Source organism: Heloderma suspectum, chromosome Z (assembly GCF_057233095.1).
Source record: "Heloderma suspectum isolate Gila_16-S chromosome Z, 16-S_ref, whole genome shotgun sequence".
In the NCBI taxonomy this organism is placed as follows: domain Eukaryota; kingdom Metazoa; phylum Chordata; class Lepidosauria; order Squamata; family Helodermatidae; genus Heloderma; species Heloderma suspectum.
The window spans coordinates 6,951,573-6,967,266 of NC_139476.1; the positions used below are offsets into that span (position 1 = coordinate 6,951,573).

General features: G+C 48.2%; 1 protein-coding gene across 2 annotated transcripts; it reads left to right on the plus strand.

Moving 5' to 3' along the window:
* The first annotated feature begins 27 nt into the window (after nt 1-27).
* PLEKHJ1 (pleckstrin homology domain containing J1) lies at nt 28-11,007 on the plus strand. 2 transcript variants are annotated; one of them, XM_084826152.1, is made up of 6 exons: nt 28-145; nt 2,401-2,468; nt 2,796-2,862; nt 6,800-6,890; nt 7,184-7,247; nt 9,161-11,007. In XM_084826152.1, exons 1-6 carry the CDS (start codon nt 52-54, stop codon nt 9,224-9,226), a joined length of 450 nt encoding a protein of 149 aa, XP_084682278.1. In that variant the 5' UTR covers nt 28-51; the 3' UTR covers nt 9,227-11,007. The 2 variants fall into 2 exon arrangements, with proteins under 2 accessions (XP_084682278.1, XP_084682277.1); XM_084826151.1 differs by lacking the exon at nt 9,161-11,007 and having other exon boundaries at nt 7,184-7,397.
* The last annotated feature ends 4,687 nt before the right edge of the window (nt 11,008-15,694 follow it).

Below are 15,694 nucleotides of genomic sequence, written 5' to 3' on the forward strand. Positions count from 1 at the left end.
AGAGCGGAGAGTGCAGAAGGGCGGGGTGGGCGTGGCCCGGTGGCTGAGGCGATGCGGTACAACGAGCGGGAGCTGCTGTCGCTCTCCCGGCAGCCGGCCGAGAAGGCGGCCGAGATCCTCATGCGTGCGCCCAAGAAGGGAAGCGGTGAGAAGGGGGGGAAGGAGCGGTGACGTCACGGCGCCCGGAGGCGCGCCGTGTGACGTCACCCGCCGGAGATGAGAGGGGAGGGCGGCGTGACGTCACACCCGCGCGAGAGACGGTTGGCGGCCCGCGTGACGTCATCTGAGGGAAGACGCCGCCCTCCCTATTGGTTCGCCCTCATTGGGGACTAGGAACTTGAGTGGGCTTTTATTCCGCACTTGCAGGGGTGGGCAACTTGTGAGCCCCGCAGATGCTGCTGGACTGCCACTCCATCCACCCAACCAGCATAGCCAAGGGTGAGGGATGGTGGGAGTTGCAGAACAGCGACACCTGGGGGGGCAAGTTGGCAGCCCCTCTACTGTCTCCACCAGAGCCACTAGTCCTCAGTGGCGCCTCGTCCCTCACGTCAAGGCGTCCTGTTTTGACTGCTTTCTAACTTCATTACGATCACGTTTTATTGTCCTGTTGTTATATTTTCTCTGTAAACCGCCCTGGGGATCTTTCCCGCTTGAAGGGGGGGGGTGGGAATAAATAAATTCCATATAAATACACGCAGACCGTCGTGGCTTTAAAGAGGTTCCGTGTAACAATCCCTGGCACGGCCTGTGGCTGCTTGACTGGTTCCTAAATCCCCCCTGGGCAAGCAGGCAGTGACGAGGGCCTTGAGGAAGAAGAAAAACGCTATTCGTTCGAAGAAGTTTATTCTGCTCCCCCGCCTCAGTAGGACTGCCATTTACGATAAAGCCCTATGAAATTTACATGCATGGGACCTGTAACAAATATTTGCGGATTGGGCCGTGGTGTGCTCTTGTTCAGGGTTCCACCCATCCAGGTCCTTTTTCAGCACGCTCCATTCTGTCTCCTCCTGAAACCAGCCTCCATTCTGAGGGCCTCCCACATGCTCAGTCCCACTGGGCTGTTTTTCTACTTCAGCAAATCTTGCGGTTTCCCGGAGCCTGCTGGTACCTACCTCCCATGCAAGGGTGATGCTGTTTTGGCTACAAAAGGACATCATTCCAACAACGGATCGCTGTTAGTACAGGATGACGGAACCATATAGAGAGAGAGTTTGAAACTCCAACGCTGTTACTGTGGAAGGCGGGAGCCAAAACATTTATGTCAACAGACTTAAACCTTTCTGTGGTCATTTACATATGTATATATATAAATCAAAACATCTATGTCTAATTATACACACACCACCACTGGAGCTGGTACTGATGCCCAGCCCACTTTCCAGCACCTCTTTAACAAGCAAGCATTGCACATTAAACCTTGCGATGGCTTCATGGAAGGGGTGTGGAACCTCCAGCCCACAGATCTTCCTTGGAGGCCTACAAGCAGTTCTGTCCTATCTCAGGGTTTCCCCATACACTGCTTCCCCTCCCAGTTCCATAAAGTTTCTGGAATGTTTACTGATGCCGTGGGATGGGTATCTGAGTTATGTTCACAATGTCATTTTTTGGCCTCTTTTGTCCCACAAACCATATGATTTCTTTAGGGCACAATCCTATGCATGTTTAGACAGAAAAAAGCCCTGCAACTTCCAGCATTCCCCAGCCAGCCACGCTGTAAGACTTTTTTCTGTCTAAACTTGCATAAGATTGAGCCCTTAAGAGTCTGAGCTCCTGAGCAACAGGACTGTTGCTTAGAAAAAACTGCTTAAGCTACTCTGAGCATGGCTGTAGAGCATGATATGAATCAAATAATTTTTGTTTGGTTTTTAATTATTTGTTAGAATATGGAGTGGAGTGCTACATGACTTAACTCATTTCTTTATTTAAAATGTTTTAAATATTTAAATAAATTTACCACTTTCAAGGGTAAAAGCCTTCATATCCTACCCTTCCTCCAAGGAGCCTCCCCATTAATCCTCACAACAACCTGCAAGATAGGTTAGGCCAAGAAAAGAGTGACTAGCCCAGCTCACCCAGTGAGGTTTGTGGCTGCGATGGGGTCTGAAGCTGGGTCTCCCCTCACTCTAACCACTACACCACATTGGCTCTCCCTGGTGGGGAGGGGGAGTGGCATGGGGGCATGCTGAAGCTAATGGCAGATTAAAAGACACATCTAGGCTACAGGTACCTTTTGTAAAGTGCTATCAAGTTTTCTTCAACTGCAGCCAACGTTGTCTAGTGCACAAGTAGAATTAGCAGGGAATGCAGGGTGCTCAGCTTTGCTACTCGATCCCATGGGGGGCTAATTCTGGACACACCTGGGTGGTCAAATGACTTCTTTTGTTTCTGTTATCTTGGCAGCATTGAAGAAGCGCCTGGTGAAGCTGGTCGTCAACTTTCTCTTTTATTTCCGAACAGATGAGGCTGAGGTAATGGTCATCAGCTGCTAGGAATCACCATTATGGATTAGTAACATTGCTAGAAATAGCACGATGTTAAAACCGCTCAAGTTACCAGTCCTCATTGATGATGGCCTGGGATGACATCTAGGCAATCCTACGTGCCTAGGATTGGCCCCTTAAGGATTTATCTAAGGAACTTTCAATGTGCTTTTCCATTTATAAAAAAGAAAATCTCATGGCTTCCGATACAAACTGAAAACGGGTTAGAGCATGCCAGGTTAAAATAATAATCTAAAAAACCTCGATCAGAATTAGAAAGCAGGTCTGAATCTCTTTCTCTTTCTCTCCCTCCAGCCTATTGGTGCTTTACTGCTGGAACATTGCAAAATCAACAGAGAAGAAGAACATGTCTTCTCCATCAGTGAGTCCTCAAGGAAGAGGCTCTGGGGTGGGGGCATGGGGGGAATTATTTCAGAGGCAGCTTCTCTCTGGAACGTTTGCAGCCTTTTTAGCAGAACAGGACCAGGAGGAAAAGGGTTGTGAAGTCGTCTGCAGTCCATATGCGTCCCCTTTGGTCCAGTTTTGGTTCTTAATTCGTGACGTGTAGAGAAGAGGGAAGATACTCTGTACTTGCTAGGGTTCAAGTTGGGTAACCCTTCTTTCCCTCCCAGCCTCTCTCTCTCTCTCTCTCTCTCACACACACACATGCTGTGGAGCTTCCCGCCCCCCGCCCCCTCCAAGGAATTGGGTCATGGATCTCCCATATAGGCTACTCGCCGGCCATCCCCCCCCATCCCACATGCCATTACTGAATGTGAGAGCTCGCACTTTACTATGTACTGAGGTCCCTTGCTAGCACGCTGTGAGGAATTAGTACATTAAAGGTTCCTGTCTCTGAATGAGTCCCTGTACTACCCCAGCCTCCAGCCTCCACTTGGCCAAGATGAGGGCGCCACTTCTGCCTTGTTTCTTGTTTGATACACCACCCCTCCCAATATGCACAGAAGAACTTTCTTTCTTCAAAAGAGGCTGCCCGTTGCCTCGCAGCATGAGTCACTGCTCTCTGCTGGGCACTTGACAATCAGGAGGCTCACCTAGATTGATGCCTGCTGTGGAGACACAGAAAGACGAGTTCTCCCGAAAGTGTGTAATTCTTGCTAAAAGTCAAGGGTCTTAGCGCAGTGGCTGTGCTTTGCATGCCAGAGGTCCCAGGCTGAGCCCCTGGAATCTCCAGGTAGTGCTGGGAAAAGGACATGAAACGCAGGAGAGCCGTTGCTGCCAGTCGGGGTCGACCAGCCTTCCCCAACCTGGTGCCCTCCAGATGTCTTGGATTGCAACCCCCATCATCCCCAGCCATGCAAGAGTTGTAGTGCGCTTCAGCTGTCCGAAGCTTGGTAACCCAGTTTATCGTGGGGACCGCACTGGGAGTGACTAACCAGAAAAGGAATCTCAGGGTTATGTCAGCTAGCTTGGGGGAAACATGGGATTATCAGCAAATGGAGAGGAGAATAAAAAATTGGCAGTAGCATGCCCTTATAACGGGGTGTTGAACCTTTTTCAGAGAAGCTTTCAGGGGCCACATTCCGATGGTGGGCAGGGCCAAATAAGACCACCACATTTTTGCGTAAAGCTCTTCCTTCCAGTAGCTAAGCCTTTGGGAAAGCATTTTGACCTTTTAGAATTGGGGGGGGATTGTGCCAAAGCCGGGAGACCAGCAAACGAGTGGTGGTTGAGGAAAAGGGGTTATGGCCATCTGGAGAAACCTGGAGGGCCAGATTGGGATACCAGGCAGGCGGATTTGGCCTGCGGGCCTGAGGTTCGACACCCCTGCCTTATGCAGATTCCCTGCAGTTGGAATACTATGTGCAGGTGTGGTCACCCCCTCCTGAAACGGATATTGTAGAGCTCGAAAAGGACAACCAAAGTGACTGGGGGGTTTAGGGCGCATTTTCGTAATGAGGAGAAGTTAAACCACGCACAGCTTTTTGGTTTGGCATCAAAGACAATTGAGAGAGGAGGGACTTGGGCCTCCCTTGTGCTCTTCCCCTGAGGTGTCTGGCTGCCCGCTGTTGGAAACAGGCTGCTGGGCTAGATGAACTATTGGACTGATGATGCAGCAGAGCTTTTCTGATGTTCTTTTGACAATTCCCCGTTCCCAGGTATTCCAGTTGTGCAAGCGTCTGTCTTTGGCCTAAATTCTGCCTATGTTACATGTGTAAGTATGTGTGTGGGGGCCGAGGTGTCAAACTTTCCAATCGCCTTGTGGCTGAAAACAGCAGGAAGCGAAACCACTTATGCTCCCCACTCCTGGCCCGGTCCGCTCCTCTTCTCCCCTATCCTTTCACTTGGCCTTGTAGAGATAGCAGCAGCTCTTCATCTAACAAGCCTTCATTGTTGAAACAACCCCCCCTCCCCCGTCTCAGTTGGCCTGGCAAGGGCCCCCTGACGTAGAGTCTGTTCAGCAGGAAAGGAAACACAACAGGCTCCTTGAACAGAAAGGGAGACAAGGGCATCTTACAAACCAGAGCCATGTCAAAAGTGAAGAATTTGTCTTCAGATTTTTGTCCTTGTTTCCTTACAGGGAGGTTGGCTTGTTTTTCTTTTGCATGGAGGTTCCGTCTAGACCAGTATCCTGTCTTCAGGCCAACACACAGGCCTGGTCTACACATGCAGGAGAATGTATTGGTGGAATAGACTGCCCCACTTCAGACCAGAGGGATGTCACATTTTGAGGAACGCTCCTTGAACCACCCCCACCCCCCAACCTTGAAGTAGAAAAATACATATTGTTTTTTGCATGAACAATTCTCATGTGCTAGCTTTCTATTGGCAGTGAGTTGGTTTGTTTTTCAAATGTAGAGAAGCCTTTCCATTTTGAGGTATCTTCTATCCACAGACGGAATTCTTCCACTTTTGTCTGCTTCGTGGGTAGACAAAGCCAAGAAACATAAAAGAACATTTATATATTGGCAACATTTTGTATTCCCTTTTCAGATCAACACTGGTCTTCCAAAGTGGTTCTCATCAATAAGAGAGAGAGAGAGAGGCTGGCCCTGCCATCAGGCTTACAAACTAAAATGACAAGATACACAAGGGGAAGGGAATGGAATGGAGGGAAAAAGAAGAGGAAAGAGATCAGTTTTTCAAAGCTAGAACAAAGTGGTGCATTTAAAGGCACTTTGAGTCGGGCTGATCTTCCTTTGCTGGTGTTTTTGCTTGAATAGCAGTTGGTGGCTCTTTGGCTGGTGGATGCATCCAGAGCGCCCTTTCTCCATCCTTCTGCGGTCCCAGCAAAGCAACAGTCAGTTGGAGCCAGGTGTTCCTTCTGGCGGGGGGGGGGGAGCGAGCTCCCTGCAACTGCTCCTTCCTCCCTGCTCCTGCAACTGGCTTGATGTCAATCCTGGGGAGCAGGGGGTGCAGCCTCCCAGGGGTCCTGAGTCCTGATGGAAGAAGCCAGAGTGGGCTTCCCTTTTGCTCTCCAGTCCCAGGACAACCGTAACTTGGAGCCATGCGTGCTTTCTGCTAGAGTCTGTTCTGGCAGGGTCTCTCTTGCTGGGCTCGCCAGAGTTCAGTTCAGTCTTTATTTGCTTAAAAGCAAAGGTCATCGCAAAACCAGAGAGAAAACAAATTCACAATGGGGAATCAGTCAAACAATTTCCATTAAACATAATTCTGTCTAATTTTAAAAGCAACTATTGCAAGTCACAGAACTTGGTACGTAACATATTTGTTCTGGTCACCTAAAACTGTACAAATTTTCTCAAAATCTGACATATCAGAACAAGAAAAAGATAAAAAATCTTTGTCTAGGTGCCCTATATAATGGGATAATCCAGAGAGGATAAAGTTAATGAACCCTTTGGACATGTCTTGAAATGAGTGGCCAGATTGCATCATTAGGTGAGGCCTTTGCCAAACCATCTGTTGCTTGGGAGCAGGGGGTTAAAGAACCCTTGGCCTGGGTCATGAACTACACGAAGGGAGGCCTTTGCCAAAGCATCTGCAGTTTGTACTGGGAAGGAGGGGTTAAACAGCCCTATGCCAGTGTCTTGAAGCGAACAGCACACTGTATAATATGACAGGAGGCCTTTGCTTCTATCGGTGTTGAAGAGCCCTTAGCATCTTGACTTGCAAGCGGGGAGTCAGGGCAGAGCCCCTGTTGGCTGCCCCTTCAGCCTTTGCACTGTTCACAATCCAGCCCCTGTTTAAAAATGGATTGCTGACCAGAGCTATAAGTGCAAAACATAAACACAAAGAAATCTGTGCCCCAAGGATCTTGCAATTTGAAGCCAAGGCAGTGGGGAAAGAACTGGAATGGGAGAGGCCAGGATGATTACTGTGTTTCCTTGTGCTTGCAGGTTTTCTTGAGGAACCGGAGAGGAAGTACTACTTTGAATGTGATACAGAGGAACAGTGTCAGGAGTGGATCGAGGTGCTTCGTAGGGCCAGGTAAGGCTGGCTAGGCCTCTGGGGCTTGGGGACCCCTTTCTTCCTTTTGTAGGGTGCCTATTAGATCCAGGGCAGGGACTATCTTATTGTTTTAATCTTTGTGCAGCACTTTCAAAAGCTTTAGGCTTTTGTAATAATGACTATGTTATGCTGGCACAGGCTGGTTGTTCTTGGGCTGGTGGGCGGCAGCTGTTTCTGGAGTAAAGTCAGAGGGCAACTAGATAGAAATCCAGTGGCTGACTCTGTGTCTGTCCCCCAACCCACCCTCAGCAGCTCTAATCTTCCACCCGCAGTTACGAGTTCATGAGAAGCAGCTTAATCTTCTATCGGAATGAGATCCAGAAGATGACCGGAAAGGTGAGCAGCTGCTGGTGTGTTCTGGCAAAAGGGTGGGTGGGTGTTTTGATACTGGCAGAAACTGGCTGAAACTAGGAAGACTCTTCGCTGTGGCTTAAAGGCTTGGGGTGGCATGCAGTGCCCCGTGGGGGAGCTATAGACCTCTGATGCAGACAGCATCGTGATGTGGACCACAAGCTCTCAAAAACTTAAGCAAGCATAGCAGACGGTTTCATCTTGCAGTGGCCTGGGGCTGGACAATGCTGGCTCCAGGTTTTGGAGGACCCTGGGGCATGACACCCTCAACAGGTCCCCTCCCTCACTGAGTCTCCCTTCTCACCGCCATTGTCACCAGCTGCTCTTGGTCGTCTTCCTCCTTTTCATCATGGCTACCATTTCTTAGCTTGACAGACAGATTGCCCAGTGAGCATTCAGGCCATGGCATCTCCTGCTCCTCCTTCTCACCACCACCACTGTCTGGGCAAGAGTGAGAGGCTGTTGAACAAGTTGGCTGCAATGGGGAAGAGGAGGAGCAACTCCAGGGGGCTCTTGGCAGTGGGACCCTGCTGGGGTGTGGGCCCTTGGCAGGTGCCCGACCATGTTGACCCTTGATGCTGGCCCATGTTAAAGGACAGCTGCAATTCTGAAGGCATTCAGCAATGTTAACTAGCGGGCTCGCTGGCTGGCTGGTGGGGGTGGAAGGAAGACATGCGCTGGTATCGTGCACCCATGCCCATGCATGGGTTGGGGAAGTAAGATGCATCCGTGTGCCCACCCACAGTGATCTGATTTCCAGGGATTGCGGGGGAGGGAGAGGAGAAAGAGAACGGAAGTCTCATGAACAAAAAGTTTGCAAATAATAATATTCCTCTAGCAGCTGAGTAGGTATCACAGGGGTTTATGATAGTATGTGAGAATCGGCACTGAATACAACAGGCAGCAGCTCCTGTGTTACTCGCAGTTAGATTTGATACATGGTTTGTCCTAGAACACTGGGTTCAAACTACCAAAATGAAATTCAATGGGTAGAAATGTAAAGTCTTGCATTTTCATACAAAACAAAGCAAAGGCATGAGTATAGGATGGGGGAGACCTGGCTTGGCAGCAGTTATATGTGAAACAGACCTAGGTGCCTTAGTGGATCTCAAACTGAAGATGAGCCAGCAGTGCAGTCCAGCTGCTACAAAAGCGAATGCAGTCTTGGGCTCCATTAACAGAAGCATACCGTCCAGATCACGAGAAGTAATATTTCAGTTGTATTCAGTGCTGGTCAGGCCACATCTGGAGTACTGTGTCCAGTTGTGGGCACTATATCTTAAGATGGGCATTGACAAGTTGGAGCGTGTCCAGAGAAGAGCAACCAGGATGGTGAGGGGTCTGAAAACCAAGTCCTATGAGGAATGGTTAAACAGCTGGGTGTGTTTAGCCTGGAGAAGAGAAGATTACGGGGAACAGGGTAGCTGTCTTCAAATATCAAAAGGGGTGGCAGGCAGAAAATGGAGCAGACTTGTTTTCTGTTGCTTCAGAGGGCAGGATTAGAACCAACCGGTGGAAATTGCAGGGGAGTAGAGTTCATCGAAACATTAGGAGGAACTCCCTAACAGTGAAAGCTGTTTAGCAGTGGCACAGGCTGCCACTGGAGGCCTTTAAGCAGAGGCTGGGCTGCTGTAGCTGCGTTGCAGAGCCTGCATTGATCAGCAGGTGGGACTAGATGATCACCTGAGTTCCCTTTCCAACTCCTGTGATTGGAAGTAAATCTCACTGAGTTCCATGGAGCTTCCCACCTGGTAAGTGTAGGTAGTCCTGCTGCCTTAATCGTCCTGTGCAAGATAAAGAGCCAGACAGGCATGCGCACGCGCAGGCGAGTAATTACTTTGTACCCATCTGGCGGGGCAAACCATAACCCTCTGCCTTGTCTCCTCTTCGGGCTGCAGGACCCCTTGGAACAGTACGGCATCTCAGAGGAAGCCCGCTTTCAGCTGGGTGCACGGAAGCTGTAACCCTGAACGGTTGGCAGGCGTGGCTCCAGGGCTGGTGTCTTCAACCCCCCCCCCCAATTGCACAGGGGTCTGCTGGATCGCCCAGCCTCCGGCCCAGGGCCTCTGCACTGCTCACATGTTGACCAAGTGACTTTCCCTTTAAATTTTTTTTTTTTTTGCAGTGAACTTGTGGGAGGATCTTCATAGCATTTTTATTTAGGGGGGAATCTTTGTCTGCACAGATACAGCTTGGTACCCAGGGGCGGTCATTTTTAACGTTTGATTTAAAGAAGCTGCAGTTGTTGAGCTGACGCCAAACTGCTTTTCCGCACAGGAGCGTGTGTGTGCGCACACCACATTGTGAAAGCAAAGGAAGCTGAAACTGTTCCTGATTTTTAATTCCCTTCTCAAGCATCCTTTGAGTGAGAGCAGGCACAGAGGTGGTTACAAGAAGGGAACGTGATTGTTCCCAACCAGGGTACTGAGAGAAATTTAAGAGCTCCTGTGTGCCCCAAATGCCCACCTTGAGAGAGCTCCTTGACACAACCCTGCAGACTACACAGCCCCCTCCTACCAGTCAGCTGCCAAAGGCAGTGAAACTGCCATCTCCCTGCATCGGATGTGGTTGGCGCATTCCCGAAGCAGAGATGCTGAGCAGAATCACCTGCCCTCTGCATTAGTCACTGCACTCAGGCCCACCCAGCTCAGTGATTTCTCCCGGAAACAGAAGGAGTGGGCGATTCTTACCTGCTCTAGAAGTTAACCATTTCAGGTGTAAGGGTGAAGTATGCTTTCATTTTAATTCCAAAAAAGTGCATGTTTAGCTACCTGGGATGTGGGGAAATGCTGCACTAGCATGACAGCTGGATCAGAGAGCATATGAAGAGGTTTCTTACAAATAACAGACCAGCAAATCAGTCACTGTCTGATAAAGCATGCAAACTCCTGTGTTCAAAGAGGCTAGAACAACAGGCCAGGTATGCTGCGCCTTACCACACGTGCACCCATGTCCTCTGCAAGATGATATGGAATGGGTTCTGGCATCTGAGGCTGTAGGCAGTTTTGTCGTGCCTTGTTGGCACCTTCTGGGGTGCGGCGACTGGCCGTGCCTGTTGTGGAAGTGTGAGCACTAGCTCCACTCTCCCTCCTTCCAAAGTCAGTGCCCAGGTCATGGGCAACAGCATAGCAGAGCCTTCCCTGATATGCTGCCCTCCAGATGTGTTGGGCCACAACTCCTGGCAGTCCAGCTACCATGCACCAGGTTGGGAGTGGCTAGTGTGGCTGTTCTTAGCACCAAAGAAAGAGCCTGGCTGAATCATCCAGTGCCTGGGTTTTGTGCAGTTCTTTCCTGTTGTTGCAGAATCCCCCTACCTAGAAACTTTTTTTGCTCCATCATTCCTCTGCCTCTCTTCATTTCTCTCTCTTCTGCCCAACCTTTGGGCCTGGCAGCTGAATGTATTTTAAAAAACCTGCTGTGAAATGCTAGGGGCATTCAGAAAGCTTACTTAACTCCTTAGGATGGGGAAAAATGTGGAAAACACCCATCAAGAAGGGTGGCTTTGGTTATTTAGAACATTTTTGGAGGCTTTCGAAGTTCAAGGTTCACCAGTTTACATCCAAAAATCTTCTCTTTCTCCCTCACCACCACTCACTAGCAAACTGAGGGGCCAGTTTCATACTTCTGTACATTAAAATGGAGATCACCTTCTCACTGAAATGTCCAGATATTACCTTTGTCATATGTACACTGATTTTCTTGTCTTCCCTGCCCCAAAATAAAACTGCCATTTCTTTGTTTTAAAGCCTAAATTAAGGGAACTATCAAGGCTGGACCAGAACTTGGGTGGGAGGTGGCATAGCAAACTTAACTCAGCCATGAAGGTCACTGAGGGACATTGGGCCAGATGTTCTCAGCCTAGCCTACTCCACCCCACAAGGTTATTGTGCGGATACTGGGCGGTGGGAGGGTGCCATATAGGAGACACAGAGTTCCATGGAAAGTAAGTGGAAGTCTGATAGGTCACTGAGAAGGCACGTTTGCCTATGGCCAGTGAATGAGCTAAGCCTTAACATTCATATTTAGCCTTGAGAAGACTGAGGGGAGATAGGATAGCGCTCTTCAAGTACTTGAAAGGTTGTCACAGAGAGGAGGGCCAGGATCTCTTCTCAAAGTGTAGGACACGGAATAGTGGGATCAAGTAACAGGAAGCCAGATTCCAGCTGAACATCAGGAAAAACATAATGACTGTTGGATCACTACGATAGTGGAACCAATTACTGAGGGAGGTAGTGGGCTCTCCCACACAGGAGGCCTTAAAGATGAGGCTGGATAGCCACGTGTCAGGGATGCTTCAACTTAAGATTCTTGCACTGAGCAGGGGGTTGGATTCAATGGTCTTATAGGCCCCTTCCCACCCTGCTATTCTGTGATATGATACTGTGATTCAGGGACATCAAGATCATATTCCATCCTGTCCCCATCATCAAAAATGTTATGGACATGACCTTATTACTCACCAAGAAGGTAGACAGTAAGAAACACAACTAAAAAGAGCAGGTACTTAAGACAGCCATCCATCTTCAGAACCCTCATCGCCTCATCTATAGTCCTCATTGTAGAGAACCATCCGGGGAAAATTCTTACTGGCTAAAGCAGAGACACGGCTCCTCTTTCAGCCCAAGGGCTGAGTTCCAATTCAGAGATGCTTCCAGGGACTGTATTCCAGTAGTGGGCAGGGCCAGAGGCAGAAAAGGGTGGGGGCAAAACAAACAAAATACCCACCAGCATATTTTAGCTTAAAGCTCTTACTTCCAGTATGGTTACGTATGCCAGGACCAGTAGTTGACTATCCAGTCCTAACAGGCAACCCTGTCCCTGCAGGCAGAGCTGCTTGGAGAGATTACATAGCTGAGCTTTCCCGTTGGGCTGTGTCTATGCAGCAAAGTTGCCAGAGCTTTTGCTCTGTGGGGGTAGATGGAAGAGAGCTTCTCCAGGTTTGGCCTTCGCAGTGGCACCACTTGCTGGAGCCATAAAATAAACCCTTTAGGGCAGAGAGATGGGAAATGTCGGGCTCTTCCAAGGTGGTTGGGCTGCAGTTACCATCATCCCTTACTATTGGATAGGCTGGCAAGGGCTGGTGGAATTTGCAACCCAGCCTCTGGGGTCCACATGTTCCCACACCTGCTTTAGGGGCTCTGTTGCCAGTTCAATTGGGTACTTTCTTAAGTTAGTTTAAAGGGGTGCAGGGTCCCCTTCTCCTCCCCCTCTGCTTAAAAAGCTCTCACAAACTTCCCTACTGAATCAGGGATCAGCACCAAGCTGCACTACAAGTTGGGCAAATGCATCCTTCCTGGAGATTTGTTATGGGGTTGCCCTGGGAGCCACAGTTGGAGTGATAGATCAGACCAGTCGACGACAATGAAAAAGAGGGCCTTGGTGGTAGTTTCTGTAAGTATTTTTTGCTAGACCCTCAGTCTTCATGCTGGCATCAGAGTCTGGAAACCATCACCAATGTTTCATTTTGGGAAGAGGCTGCCAAAAAGCAGGTCAACCCTTTATACTTCATGTTTTTTTGCTAGATTGGACATGGTGAATTGAACACATCAAGCAACACAAGGGACAACCTGCTGGATCACACTGGAGTGGGTGTAGAACCTCAGGCCTGGGGAGCAAATGTGGCCCTCCAGGTTCCCCCCCCCCCGACCACCTATCCGGTGGATGAGTTTGTCTGACACTTTTTGACATCCCTCCAGAAATAAATCAGTCAACTTCAGAAGGATGGAAGCACCACAATGTACAGTGTATTAAAATACATACATTTTTTTTAATATAAAGACAAACTTCAAAGCCATTTCTTTTTCCAATTAAAAATCAAGGAGAAGTGCAGGGAGATTCAAAGTAGAGATTAGAATGGAAAGAAAACTTTGCAGTGCAGAGAACTGGAAAGGTCAGAAGGGTGGAAAATATATAGATAAGATTATTGTTACATACATATATACACACGCCAGAAGATTCACATAAGTTCTATGGAAGAATGACAGGTTAAACTTACGGGGCAAAGTTTTAAAAAACAAGACAAACCAAAGACACATTAGAGGAGAATTTGAATTTTAAATAAATTTCATTTTCATGGGCTAATGTGTACAAATCAAGTTTCTAGTCCCTATGAAAGAACACCCCACATCACCACCTCTTAAGAAAATGGGTACTCCCTTCAATCCATTTACAAATTGATTTTATTTCCTTTTTTTACATTTTACAAATGAATTCCTGAGCAGCAGCAATTTCCATCACTGACTGAATTTCCCCTTCAACTCCCCATCCACAAAGCAGACTTCCACTCGCTGAAATAAAAAGCAGCCCCAACGGCTCTTGCAGAAAGCATCTCTCAAGGGCTCAATGCAGAATTAAAAACAAGCAAAATTAGCTAGTCTGGTCTACCCAAGTTTATCTTACCTAGTTTGCAAAAACAAATCCACCACCCCATCAGGCTAAAAAGAGTGAGCAAGGACTACTCTAAAAGGTCATAGGGCTACTGATTCCAGGGGAGGAGAGAACCAGTTGTGAGGAAACTTAGAATTGTAAAGTACTTAAGAGGGTTCATGTCTTGAAGCTCCCCAGATTTGCATGGTGGGGAGCCTCAGTTTGAAGCAGGCTGTCTGGTCACCTCTGGTCAGTTGATAATCAGGTAACCAGGAAAAGAGATTGTGGAAATTGGGTTCATGCACATGCACTCACTCTCCTTTCAGGGTATCACAAACTCCTCCCTTGGTGATGCTTGGACAGGTGAGCTCGTAAAAAAGACCTCACTGGATATTAAGAACCCAGCAAAGCTCACTTAAAACTTGGGAGAATGCAGCCCAGTGTTTTTGTCATCTATTGCAGTATTCAGTCTCTGTAGATGCACTGAAAAGATGCTGAACTTATCAGTGAAAGCCTGCTCAGTTCCCTGCCAGTCTTTCCAACTGTATGCTCCTTGGGACAACACACTGTGGTGTCTCTCCCCCCAGCCCCCCCCCATGCTTTTAGTTTGAAGCATTCTGTGCTTTAATACTAAAGCTCATGCAATGCAAGCTTCTCCCACTGTTGCTGCTGCAATTGCTTGCAAACAAACATCCAAACCTCCAGTTTAGCCCATTTCTCTTGTCATTTGCAGATGATTACAACACTTAAGTCATTGTTTTTGCACTGGATATGGGCTTAACAAATGTTTAAGCATCAGTCCCCAATATAAGACACAAAAGTGCCCAAGCTATTAAAGCGCAGGGGGCGGGGGGGTGGGCAAAGTACAAGGGGTTCAGATTTTGAGGCTGTACACACCTCATCACTCAGATCAAAGGGGTGCCATCAATTCATTATTCAGGCATTGTTATAAACCACATAGATTTCAATCCAGAAAACAAGCATGCTTTTTTAAAGATAAAAAAGTGTAGAAGGAGCCCTACAATGACCAATCACCTGCACCTGTGGTTAGAAGAGTAAGACAACCATGGATAAGGCGGATCCCAGGTTGGCCAGGGAAAACACAAATGTCAATAGCACCATATTCTGCACTGGAATATCAGGCTTAAGTGTTCGTAGCTGAACTAGTATGTTGCCCCCACCCCCTTTTCCCCAAAACGTAATTGCAGCAAAAGCAGGTGATTTCCCTGTTCAACTTCCCTATATGCAGAATCTGTGTATACTTAAGGACAGAAAAGGAGATGTTCCAGACCTCAACACCAACAGACAGGCTTCACAGATCAGTTTCTGCTTTTGCATGTTCTTGCAAATAAACAGCACCAGCAAGAAATTATAAACCGACAGTGGAATAAAGTGGGCCTTAGGTGAAGATGTCTGAACAGGCTCTTCCTCGATAAACTTTTTTACCCAAGTCTTAACAGCTGCCTAGTTAAAAACAGGTGATCTGGCCAAAATTCAGGAGGTTTTGGCCAGGATCCCCCATATTTCACAATACCATAAATGAAACACTTTGTTATCCTGCTGCCTGCCTATGCTGAGAACAGACGGAGCTCCGTTCCCATCGCCTCCTTGGCCAAACATTGCTAGTGCAGATGCTTCTGGAGTGCAGAGCTGCAGAATTTGGCCTCCCCAGGGGAAGATTTGCTTGAAAACAGGGTTATGGGAGGGACAGTAGAATGCCAATGAAGAACACATGCCACGCTTGGGGGGGGGGTGTTACAAAATGGCTGCAGAACAGAGGTCAACTCTAAGCAAAGCAAGTTATCACTCTTGTGCCAGGAGTGGGAGATCCTTCTACCCATCCCTCTGCTGGGCAATCAGTAAGTGCCACATTTGTCACTGGAGGCTAGGGTTCAAATGCCTCACACAGATTGCATTTTCAAGTTCTGTTCCTATCCAGAATCACCATCTCTCCTGCAGAACAAATAGAGCAGGCTGGGGGAGGTTAACCATCTTCAAGTTGCTTATATTTTGGTAAAAGGGGCGGGGGGGAGGCAGGGAAGAGTTACATGATCTTTCAAGTTTAG